The following is a 12,981-nucleotide window of genomic DNA, read 5'->3' as shown; positions in this document are numbered from 1 at the left end:
CCCCGTTACAGCAACAGTTGTCCCGTTACAGCAACAGTTTCCCCGTTACAGCAACGGTTGTCCCGTTACAGCAACGGTTGTCCCGTTACAGCAACGGTTGTCCCGTTACAGCAACGGTTGTCCCGTTACAGCAACAGTTGTCCTGGATTCTGTATGTAATAACTCTTGCAGCTCTTGCTCCATCTGCAGTCCGCTACTTGTGAATCTCCCTGAAATGTTTGAGTGGGCTTTGTTTTACTGCTTGCTGTTATCCCTGTTGCCTGTGCACATTTCCTCTCTACATTTTTTTCCTACCACTTAACTTTCTATTACAATGCTTGGATAAAAAAAAACTCTGTGACGAGACTGCCACCTAATTTACACTACATCCAGCTCTGCTGAGCAATACATTTCCACTGCTTTTGTCGGTTCTCTGAGGTTCCTCAGCAGTCCGTAGAACATAATTTAAATGAGGGGTTTATGGCTGCACATTTATCAAAAAACTAAAATCTCAATATTGATACGTCAGGCTGGAAGTACACATGCTCCACTTTTTCACCAAATCTTGGCCTGATACACAAAGTCCATAAAAGAATCCACAGTTCCACACTGGTCTTTACCACTGGGGAGAGGAGCATTTAGGATGTGGATAAAGAAAGCAGGAAGTCTGTTAACTGATATGAGCAGAAAGCAGATCCACAGGCAGGCCACATAACTGAGCAGAGAAATGCACAAACAAGCAGAGTTCCTCTCTTCAGCAGTTTATAGTTTGGAAATTGTGGTTATCTAGTGAATGTTTTATGCATACAAAACATAAGCAGCACATAGCGATGCATAATACTGCATTTATACCTCATCAAAAAAAATCACACCTCCATGGAGGGAAAGGAAGTGAAGCTGTTCAAGAACTACATGAGATAAATGCCAACCACACAGATCACTCAACCTCCAAAAGCTTTGAAGTGAAGAACAAAGTGGGGGAGACCGCCCCGCTACAGTAACAGTTGTCCCAAAGAGAAGTGAGTTTAGAAGACAAAGGACACATGGAAGCATATGTGGAAAGAGGTGCTGTAATCTTTTTTTATGCTTATCAATATGCCGATATACTAATTTTCCTGTCCCTTCTGAAGTTGCCGTTGCAGGGCAAAGCCATGCAAACACAGGAGGGTTCTAACATTTCCTCTGAGAGACTACTTACAGCAGACAAAGATCTCCTGCATCAACATCCTGAAACAGCAGCAATGCAATTGTAGGGGCCCCCGGAGTGTAACACAATCTGACAATGTCTTCAAGATCTTTCCCGCAATTCCAGAGTCTGGAAGGCTTTTTGTATTGACTGTAAATTTCTCCAGTCTGAAAGAAGTTAACTTCCACACCAGCTTTAGTGGGCTGGGAGTCAGATTCCTGCTTATAAGAACAATGCTAACACGCGTGTAGGTGATGGCAGGTGTAATCTCTACAACATGGTAAATATGCATTGTTCCATCATCATAGCTTTTGTTAATGAACACTAAAGTACTGATAGCACAGCTTGTTGCTAACATTATTCATTTGTCGAACTAGTTTTGTTCACCCTTGGCTTACTGACTCTTCTCTGCCAGGTTGAAGACGATGACCAGGGTAGATCAGGAAAAGACCCTGATGGGACAGGAGAGGGAACATGTCTGTCTCTGGTATTATCCTGTGTTATCATCTTGTGCTTTGGTAAAGCTATGCTTAGCACCAGCTACACAATGTTAAGTCTCTTGAGTCTAAAACGCAACTACATTATAATACAACGAACAAAACCAATAAAGCTTTTACAGAGCTGGACAGAAATGTTATACTTCATAATTTTTTTTTTAAACATAACATTCCGTACTTGGGCTTAACTCTTTAAAATTTTACATTAACTAACCACGAACCTTAAATTTTAATTAAAACCTCAGTGGCGACCAACTCTCTGCAACAGCCTCATCCTCCTCTCAGTCAGTCTGACAGTGCCTAGATTAACTGTGGGGCTGACAAACCGTCAGAGCAGATTAGGCGAGGCTCAATTAGATGCTAATAAGCATGGTGAGCTTGGCTATAAATGAGTCTGCCCACTTTGATGTCACCATGTGAGAGTGAGCATTAGCCCTACCAGAGATCAGCTTGCCAGGTGGAGGAGGGGCCAGCACAGCAAACACCAAGGCACAGTGATTTACTTTCAATCTGCCCATGCGAAGTGTGTGTGCGCGTGTGGTGCGGACAAGATCAATCACTTACACTTCTGTGAGTCGTCCTTGCTCTGCCAGACTGTGTGTGTGTTATTATCTATAGACTGGACTCATGCAGGACCTGTACACAACTTTTTCCAGCCCTAGGCAGTGACTGTCCTCAAGTGTATTCTGGTTGTATTTAGTTCTTCTGCAAGTTCAAAGACCAGCCACATTCAGGATTTAAAAGAAAGTCTTTTGTCTGTCCTTTTCAAAGAGCAATGAGATAATTTCTCCCACTATATAAACTGTAGCCTACAAGCTAAAACTATAATTACTGACTGACTTTGCTCTCCACAGCTGGGAATATGTGTTATTTTGGATCACATGGTTCCACTTTAATGATCTGCAGCTGTTTAACTGTCGCTGACTGAGCAATTCAAACAGATGAACGCAAACGCAGAAACGTAGACGCAGGGCCTGTGTGCTGTAGCTTCAACAGCTTCTGGATAACAGCTCCCATTTCAGCACTCCAAGAATAAAAAGATGTGAAACGTTACTATGGATTAATGTTTCATCACTACGAAATGTTGAGGACATTCAGTGCGTTGCAAAAATAAACCATGCCCAACAGAAGCAGGTTTATGTTGTGGGGCTGCTGTTCTCCAGCAGGTAAGAGCTGATGGGAGAATGGATGGAACTAAAAACAGGGCAAACCAGGAGAAACCTGTGAGAGGCAACAAGAAACAAAAAACAAAAACAATAACAACAACAACAACAAAAGAAGAGACGGGTGAGTGATGGGAAGTTATCCTGCTGTAATTTGGTGTGTAACATTTCATCTATGTTATGGTGCTGTTTTAAGAAATCATGGTAAATTCATCCATCCATCCATTTTCTTTACACCCTTGTCCCTCAGTTCGGTCGGGAGGGTTGCTGGTGCCTATCTCCAAGAGGCGGGGTCACCCTGGACAAGTCGCCAGTCTGTCGCAGGGCAACACAGAGACACACAAGACAAACAACCATGCACACACACACACACTCACACCTAGGGAGAATTTGGAGAGGCCAATTAACCTGAAAGTCATRTTTTTGGACTGTGGTAGGAAACCGGAGTACCTGGAGAAAACCCACGCGTGCACAGGGAGAACATGCAAACTCCATGCAGAAAGACCCCAGGCCGGGAATCAAACCCAGAACCTTCTTGCTGCAAGGCAACAGCTCTACCAACTGCCCCACTGTGCAGCCTCATGGTAAATTCAAAAATTATAAAAAGTATAGATAAATGTTTTAAAAATCACAATGGTTCAGTCAAAGTCCAGGCTTAAATTCAATTGAGGATCTATAAATAGATATTTAAATGGCTGTTTTCTCACATTATATCCAAAATGGTTGACTTTGTGCTATTTTGCAAACAATATGGGGATAAATTCAGTCTCTGCACAAGCAAAACTGCTAGAGAAATATCTCAATATCCTGCAACATAACTGTATACTCTGAATACACTTTATAGAAAATTCTTATTTAAAAATTTATGAAAAACATGTTTCTTTTCAATTCATAACTACTTTGTTTTAGTCTGTCAAATAAGATCACAAGAAAATACATTAAAAGTTGTGAAAAAGTTCAAGGGGTTTGGATTTTTTTTTCCAACATGGAGCACAAAGTAAAAGTGTGAGGGAAACAAAATGAAACTGAGTGAACCAGAAAGAAAAGAACCTACACTGAAGACGTTCTCTGCTCATTTATGTGTGTGTCATGTAATATGGTGATGGATGCGGTGGACAGAGGACACTGTGTAGGCCTTTGCTTGAGTGCTGAGCGGATGCATGAAAACCTTTGAGAAAGATATAGAGGCCCTCTAAAGGCTGGCCCCAGTGAAAAAAGTAAAAGAAAAAAGATAATGAAAGAAAGAATCCTTTAACTATCAACTGCCCCACTGCCACGCTCCCTCCCCCAGTCCAGTCCAGTCCCCCCTTTTTCATCGTCTTCTCACACTCTTTCCCTCCCACAACCTAACCAAAATTAACAACTTCACCCTGTGAAAAACACACAGATCCTGAGGGAACCGAGTGACCCCACATCAATAAACAACAGAAAGAGACACATACGCTCTGACACAGAAGACCATCCCACTGTACGTAAGCATATAGCTTACTGTTCCACACTTAAAAATGCTTGGGCTTACAGTCACAGTGCTCACGGACATGGAAACAGCCTCATCTGCTGAAATATGTCAGTATGTAATTAGTCTGAAAAGGGGGTCCTTAAAATTCCAGTGGGTACACACATGGACACAAACATGCACAAAGGCCCTTAGTTAAACACTGAATAGCTCACAGGAAGTGGCTGTTTGGCAACTTAGCAGCACCTCCCATGGCTCATCAAGTCTCCTCACTCTCTCCTCTCATCTCAAGCTAGTCTTTTTTATCTTGTTTTTCATTCCTCCTCCTCTGCCTGTGTTTCCCTCCAGTTCTCATCTTCCCCCCCTTGTTCATGACTGTGGGTGCCTTCTCACTCTGAGCTCTTGAACTTCCACGCCCCCACTCCCCTCCTCCTCTCTTCTCAGTGCATGCCAGCAATCTGCAGCAACTGAAATGGATGCTTCTAAATGACGCGTCACAGTTTTGTGGGAGCTGCCAAGGCTAAACGACCTGGTGCAGAGACCTGGTAGTCACCTTGTTCAGGAATTATAAGGAAAGGGAGTAAAATCAAACATGAGCTTTAGGTTTTTCCGTTACCATGGCGGCGCCCTGTATGGCTGTGGTTGCTTCGGCTCTTGGTAACACAGACAATTTGTTGGCTAGGTCAATATTTTCTGTTGCAACATCATCTGGACGCCATAAATTCGGAGACACGGACTAAGCTAGTTGGATCAGTTAGATCAAGCTACGTACACAGCAGCAGAACAACCCAGGTCCATGGAGACACTGGAGGAGGCTTGAGAGAAAACAAAAGCATCGGTGTCATGTTGGACTTACAGACCCTTTCCGATTACTGCTCCCCTCTGTCTTGCTTGCTAACATACGCTCCTTTGAAAGCAAACTGGACAACCTGAAGCAGGATTTAACCACCAAAAGGGAAACAGCAAACTGCTGCATTCTCAACCCTTGCACTAACATCTAGAAAGCATAGAGTACTCTCTTTATTGTGTTTTTATTGATGCCCGAGACCAGGATAACATGAATAATGTTCTTCCAAGAAGGCCTTCAGACAAGCTCCCAGCCCCCATTTCAACTCTTCAGATCATCTTTCGGTTATGCTCATCCCAGCATACCAGCCCCGGCTCACCAAAGAAAAGCATGTGGTGAAGAAGGTGAGAGTGTGTCCTGAGGGAGCTATGTCTGCACTGCAGGACTGTTTTGAGTGCACAGACCCCAGTCTGTGCACTGGGGTTCTGAACATGTAGCGGCCATGTTCAGAAAGGCCGCTACACACAACCACAGATGCCACACACACAGAGTATGTGGCATCTGTGTCAGACTACATCCAGAGATGTACGGAGAAGGTTACTCCAACACAGACAATACTCATGGGCCAACCAGAAACCTGGGATGACTGACGAGGTGTATTCAGTACTCAGGTGTATTCAGAGAGAGTGAAAAGCTGCCTTCAAATCTGGTGATGCGGCCAATCAGCGAGGGCCAATCTAAACCATACCATCAGGACAGCAAAACATGCCATCCAAGGTTTCTTTCAGGATCCCAGCAACACCAGACAACAATGGCAGGGCATCCAGTCTACCATCAGATTGCTCACCACCAACAATACCCCCACTAAGCCTGTCTGAAAATGCTAGGTTATATGTTATTATCAATATATTATTGTACATTTATGTATTTATAGGCACACTTGTGATTTTTCTCTTTGTTTTGTTTTTCTCCGTTTGCTCCGGTGGCCAAGCGACATTTAATTACTAATTTCACTATTGTGTCTTTGTGCAACGACAATTAAATGAGTCTAAGGTGTGAGATAAAACTGCTCTCTAAAGCAGTTTTGTCGACTTCAATGAATAATTGAAAAGTACTAATTCCCTTTGATTCACGTTACTAATTACAGGAGCTCTTTTCTAGTAATCCATGAATTTTTTATCTAATAATATGTGAAAATGTGTAAAATGCAAAAGAAAGAAGGAAAGAAAGAAAGCGAAGGAAAGGAAGATCAACTTCTACGAGTTTATTGAACAAGTTATGCCAATGCATTTAGATGTTAAGAGTTCATAATACACAGTCATTTTTGTCACATCTCTTGCACAATAAAGGTTCAAATATGAGATTTTGAAGCTACTCATATTTACACAAAAAATCCATTAAAAAATACAGCCTCTTATCAGCTTTACTCATTTCATTTGCGCTCTGAATTTCGGCATCAGTTTTTGAAGTCTACACACTTCACTGTTCCTTAAGCCATTAAGTTCTTTGTCTCATTAACTATTTAAGGATTCAAGGATTATTTTTATTGACATACAAGAGTCGCTTGTTCGTGATATGAAATGTGGTCTCAGGTACTTAGATCAGACAACAACCAGTTTCCTTTTAGGGGAAAAAAAGAAAGAGCAAATGTACCTATAAATGAAAGAAAGGAAAGAATTTAACAAGGAAAGGAAGGAGAGAACAAAAGAGAATAACCATAGAATGGAGGAAGAAAGGAATTGAATGGCAGAAAGAAAGAAAAATAAAGGGTTAAATGGAAGAAATGAAGGACAACTGGTCAGAAGAAATAAAGTAAGAAAAAATAGAATAGAATGATAGAAAGAAGGAAGGAAGGATTGACAGGAATAAATGAAGCCTGGTAATATTTTTTTCATATCTAAATTCTGACTGGAAAAATAACTAAATTAAATTGAACTTCTTCATTTCTAAAATACTATCCTCCAATCAGGACTGTATTTTGGTCAATGTCTTCCACTAACCTCAGAAGATGCAGGGCAAAAAGAGAAGAATGAAAAAATAGCCGTACATAGATTTTTATGAACAGTTAAAAAGACACACACCTCTTTTTTTCTCAGTGTCTGAAGTTAAATCAGAACCAAACATTTCTTGTTTTAGGTTAATTAGAATAGCCAAAATTACAGCTATTTTCTAAATGCAACAACGAGAGAAATAATATGTCAGAAGTCCACATGTAGAATGATTAACATCTCCTTAAACAATGAGGGAAAGCCCAGATGATACTTTGGAAATTTGGAATAGGTTAACTGACACATTTGGAGTCACACCTGTGGATAGTTTAAAACCACATCTGGTTTGTTGTTTTGAGACAACAAAGCAGTGTGTTTTGATGGAAAAGTCAAAAGAATACACCCAAGATATCAGGAAGAGAACTGTGGAGCTGTAAAAGTCTGCTTCATCTGGGATGGTCTGGGAACAACAGATGCTTGAAGATGCCATGTTCATCTGTTCAAACATTTATATTTAAGTATAGGCATGATGAGAATGAGAAAAATGGATCCCAGAACAAAAGCTAAAGACCTTGTAAAGATGCTGGCTTAAGCTCTGCAGTGAAACATGACCTTTACTAACATGGGCTAAAACGCTACTTAGCAAGGAGGAAATCATTACGCCACAGCACACCTGAGTCAGATAAATGACTCCTTACCGGACCGTTGTGAAACTTGAATTCCATGTTTTTTATTCATCTGTGTGAAAAGTGATAATTGTGAGGGTGTTGATGTGGTCAGTTTAGTGTACATCATTTGGTAAATGGTTGAATTAAAAACTGAAACAAAAATGTTTTAAATTTCTTGTAGAAAAAAAAAAAACATTTTATTTTGCCTGTACATATTTATACTTTTAATGACGTTGAGGTCAAAGACGTGGACACAAACAGCTAGTCAAGAACTGAATCTGAATACTGGAGCAGCAGAAGAGTGGAGTGAGCAGGAGGAGCACTGAGCGTTCCAAGAAAGAAAGAACTTTTCAGAGTTCAGCGAACATGAAACACAGATTGCCGTCTGATTATTGCTACAGAGTCTGACGCCCTCACATCAGTCTCAATGAGAGCAATGGATGCTGGAAAGAATATAACTACAGTTTTTAAAACACACATCCACCACTGTTGTGACCCCCATTAAAATATACTTTCAAAAGGATTTAAATTGTCTTTGTTGTCAGAATAATATTTAAAATACATTAAAATAGAACTTTTTTCCTCTTGCTGTCACTGCTTACATTACAGTATTTATTTTCTTGATCCCTCTCTCCCAGTTTTCTTCTGTCACTGTGGCAGGCAGGCAGTGCAGCAAGCCGACTGCAGGAGAGCGGGAAGGGGAAAGGGTCACGATGAAGAGAAGGGTTAAAACTCAAACATACAGAAAAACATCATTTCAATCATTTATGAATTTTAAAAATATTTCTTAAATATTTATTCAATGTGTAGACAAAAAATATCTTGGTTTTCTTTTTTTCTGGCAGAAGAAATGGGAGGTCCTGACAAACAAGCTAATTTCCCTAAAATGAAACATAAATATAAAATGAAATATGGAATTAAAACACGTTAGACAACAGGTCAAACCACTAACCTGGTTATATCTAACAGTTTGACAGAAGAAATCCTAAAAAGCATTGAATTAAATAAAAATATACTTACTCCAGGACAGATGAGATCTCCAGCGAGAAACAAGATGGTGATGAAATATTCTGAAAGTGTTTTGAAGAGTGAACCATGTGACCATGACGTCACACTGCGATGCCCGCCTCACAGATGCATCTCATTTTCATAAGTTTAAAGAATGTATCATTTCTGTTTTTGAAGTTGAAGTTCACGTAACATTTTATTAAGTTGAACTCAATAATGTGTTGAGTTAACTTGATTACATCAGTCCAGCTGACTAAAACCTAGTATTATTTGTTACAGTGTGTAAACTTCTTTTTGGCAATTCTGACTAATGTAAAACAAGAGACGTTTTGTCTGATTTAACTTCAGACAATCTGTTTATTAGGTGTATGTAAATATCTGATTTCAATTGCACATCCAGTGAGGAATGAGACTATTCCATTAATAAAGAAATTGTTTTGCACTTATGTATCGATCCAAATGGTTGAGTGGTAACAGCTTCAGAGGCCTGCTTCATGGACATTTAATTCATTTCCTTTCAGGAAGCTCTGATCAATGCAGAGGGAACCCACAACCCCACACACGAGAAGGCCCACAGAAACCACTCAGCCAGTCGGCTGTAATTTAACAGCGTGTGCATGTGACAAGAGGCGGAACGATAACGTGACACAACGTGCTGCACAACAAAGAGAGAGTGTGAAGTAATTAGCATCTCGTATTTTCTCCTCACCTTCTGATACTCTGAGTCCTCTGGTCTGAAGTCACTGCTCACCATTTGAAATTCCAGGTTAAAGTGAGGTAACCGGTGAAGCAGATTCACCCACCAAGGTGGAGAGTAGTTGACCACGGCCGCCATCCTGATGCAGCTGCCTGCAGACTGAGACTTCGCTCTGCAGCCTGATTCTTCACCAGGACACTGCAGAACAATTCAGAGTTTAAACAACCGCAAAGCACAGTGGTTAGTCTCATTCTAAGAAATGCGTCTCATGTACATTTCACTGCTAAAACAGTCTACTGCAGAAATCCACATGCAACAATCGGGCATAAGATTATGACCATCTGCCTAGTAGAGTGTTGGTTCCCATATTTGCTGCCAAAACCAGCGCTGCCCCTTTGCATAAACTCCTCTAGACACCTGAAGGTGTGCTGTGGTATTTGGAAAAAAGTTCTGTAAGTTGTACGGTGGGGACAGCATGGATCAGAGCTGTTTGTCCAGCACATCCCACTGACAGTAAATCTGACTGAGATCTGGGAAATTTTGAGGCCAAAATTGTTGCTGTGCTCCTTAAAGCTTTGCTGAACAAAAGTTTAAGATGGAGAACATTTTGTGACAGAAACATTTTTCTGTTGAAACTGGGCACAACCATCAGAGAGCGCATCTTCAATGAAATGGTGTCTGTGGTTTACAACAATGTTCAGGTCTGTTGTACATGTAAAGGGAGTCCTACCATAAGACTGTGTCTGCCTTTTATTTTTGGAAGCATAAGAAAATACTGATTTATTCAAATGCTTCACTGTCCTTGGCCTGCTGGATGCCTAACACTGACGGTGAAACTGACATAATTGCTTACTTTGTGATTAATTCAGCAAAATTAATATCTGCTCATTTGAATTAGAAAATTCTAATTTAAATTCCATGCAACTTGTTGCTGCTTGATAAATATAAAAACAAAAACAAAAGGAATAAATTCCACACTCTTCATTTTGACACATATAACTCATAACTGGATAAAAGTCATTAATTTCCTCACTGGTTAGACGGTTAGACCCATGTGGTTTGTGATTTTTCTTAACACCAGTACACCTCGCGAGAGTCAGTGCGACGGAAGCTTAAATTCTACATTGATGTTGTGATGATAACATAACATGTTGACAACGTTCAAACAGAACATTGAACATCGCTGCTTTTATGAGCTTTGCCGTCTTCTCATACTGCATAAAAAGGTCACTTTTTTATTTATTTATTTATTTATTTCCTTTATTTAACCAGGTAAACCCCGTTGAGATCCAGATCTCATTTTCAAGAGGGACCTGGGCACATGTTCCCCAAGTAAGCAACACACAAGTATCCAGTCATCCAGGACACAAAAGAAAATGTCACTCTGCAGAAAAGACCCCCTTCTTCCACAGCTCGGTCCAGTTCTGATGCTCGCATGTACCTTACTGACTCTCTGGGCGGTGAGCAGAACGACTGGTTTACAGCCGTTAATAAACTGCAGTGGCTGGGTACCACTGATCCTTTTCTATCAGAAGCAACGTTCGCTTATGGCATTTTAGCTACAAAATCTCAAAGCAATGTTCTTTCCATAGACCAGTTTTTAGAGATGCTCACCACTGCAGAACAGGAACACCCAACAAGAGTTTGCAGCATTGGAGATGCTCTGACCCGCTTATTTACCCTTGTTCAATTTGTTGCACTCATCTACCTCTCCTATTTCTAACACATTCACTTTAAGGACAAAATGTTCACCATAATATCCCACCATAATCAAGGTTATTTACACTACACATCAGTGGTCATAATGTTATGCACGATTGGTGTATGATTACCTCATCACTCAGGGGATATGGAAAAAGCATTGCAATATGAAGCATATTCTGACCAGATAACGTCAGTACTGTAACAGCAGCTGTTTCACTGTCAGGAAAAATGTTGAGTTTTGAGTTAGAGTCGCGTGCAATAATGAACCTGTGTGGAGAAAATAATGCATTTTGACGTTTTACTTGCATTCGATGAAAGCCACATAAGTGTTGATGAAATGGATGACTGTGGTGTATGCTGGGTTTCTGCCTGATACATTATGCAGCGACACGGTCACAACGGAGGGAAATCTCTTTCTGATACGATGAGAATGATCTGTGAAGACGGTGAATGTAAAGAAATGTATCACTGAAGGTATCTTAAAGACAACATTCTTGGGGAAATCTTATGTATGGCAAAATGATGGTTGGCGTTTCTCCCGCATCACCCAGTTTGCACCCGTGGTGCAAATCACAGGCTCCGTGGCATAAATCAGGAGAAATGGCCGTTAAACGCGGCCCGACGCACTTCCACATCAAGTGCATTATAGCAAACACATGTAGGTCAGCTCAGCAGAGGAAATACTGTCATGAACACGATGCGAGGTTATTTATTGTCCCAGTCGATTAGACAAAAAAAAAAAAAAAAAAAAGGTTGGAAACCCCGGATTAGCTGGCTTCATTCTGATTTGTGATTATTAAAACTACCGCAATGACTGAGCCGTCAGAGCAAAGATGAGGAGAAAAATGCAGCAAATAATGAATTTGCTGGCATGTCTGAGTGTGGATGAACAGGAATACCACCTACCTAGAGAAGCACAAGCGGGCGCAGAATCTCGTTCAGCAGCTTATTTCTTCTTTCCGGGAGACCAGAGCGGCGTGTACCTCACCTTTTGTCTTCCTGATCCCGTGATGGTGGAGCTGGACGTGAAGACTACAAGCTGCTGCGGCATCAACGCGGCTGGACCGAGCTAGCTGCGACGAGCCAGTCGGCTACAGTCCCGACCGCATCGAAAAGAGCACAAAAACCTGCACGCATTTTCCCCAAAAAGCACCACCGCTTCGACTGTCCTCCCTTGTGGCAGATTAGGGGTTAAACTATTTGACCCAAAGGCCTAGCTATGTGGTCATATATTTATTTATTTTACAGTTTGTCGATGCCGTAGCTGTATTTGTTTCCACGACGCGGGTCGGTTCGGTGCATTTAGCGCTTATATTGTTGGAGCATGAAGCAAACACCGTCTGTAGAAATCCCGGGAGGATGGGGCTTTGCGGCAAGCTTTGCCACTCTGGATGTCTCTCCATGTGATGAGCAAATGCGCAAAAATGGCTCCCCCTGACGTTGAAAAGGTGGTAGTACAGGCTGTGGAAAAGCGTGTAGGATAACGGGAACGCTAAAAATATAGCTAAATAACTTAAAATTTGATCATAATTTCAGGAACTTTTATCACAAGGTAACACTAACACATTATATAGATTAACTGTATGATGGGTGGTGGATGTTTGAAAGCTTTTATTTCTGTTAATTATGATTATTTTCTGCTCACAATTAATAAAAACATATTTAGAAATAAATATATCAGACCAATACAAACCATTTCTAAAAATAGAATTAATGGAAAGTATCGTCAGTTATTTTCAAAAGGCACTTTTAATCTGACAAGACTGATTGGGAAGTATAGTGTAATTTATTGAATATGATGGCAGAAATCAGTATTGTGATTATTTATTCACCCACTTGGATTTTTTA

At 40.8% G+C, this 12,981-nt stretch overlaps 1 protein-coding gene across 1 annotated transcript in view; it reads right to left on the bottom strand.

The window, feature by feature from the left end:
• ttyh3b (tweety family member 3b) overlaps window positions 1–12,519 on the bottom strand; it is a 33,299-nt gene extending 20,780 nt beyond the window's left edge. Inside the window, exons 1-2 of the mRNA XM_008404466.2 lie at window positions 12,040–12,519; window positions 9,442–9,627 (exon numbers count right to left, since the gene is read on the bottom strand). Of these exons, the coding sequence (XP_008402688.1) occupies window positions 9,442–9,567 (126 nt within the window). The 5' untranslated portion in view covers window positions 9,568–9,627; window positions 12,040–12,519. The remainder of the gene's footprint in view (window positions 1–9,441; window positions 9,628–12,039) is intronic.
• Between the last annotated feature and the right edge of the window lie 462 nt (window positions 12,520–12,981).

The sequence above is a fragment of the Poecilia reticulata genome, linkage group LG1 (assembly GCF_000633615.1).
Source record: "Poecilia reticulata strain Guanapo linkage group LG1, Guppy_female_1.0+MT, whole genome shotgun sequence".
NCBI lineage: Eukaryota > Metazoa > Chordata > Actinopteri > Cyprinodontiformes > Poeciliidae > Poecilia > Poecilia reticulata.
Note: the sequence above shows the minus strand (reverse complement) of the source record. Positions and strands in the feature narration are given on the sequence as shown.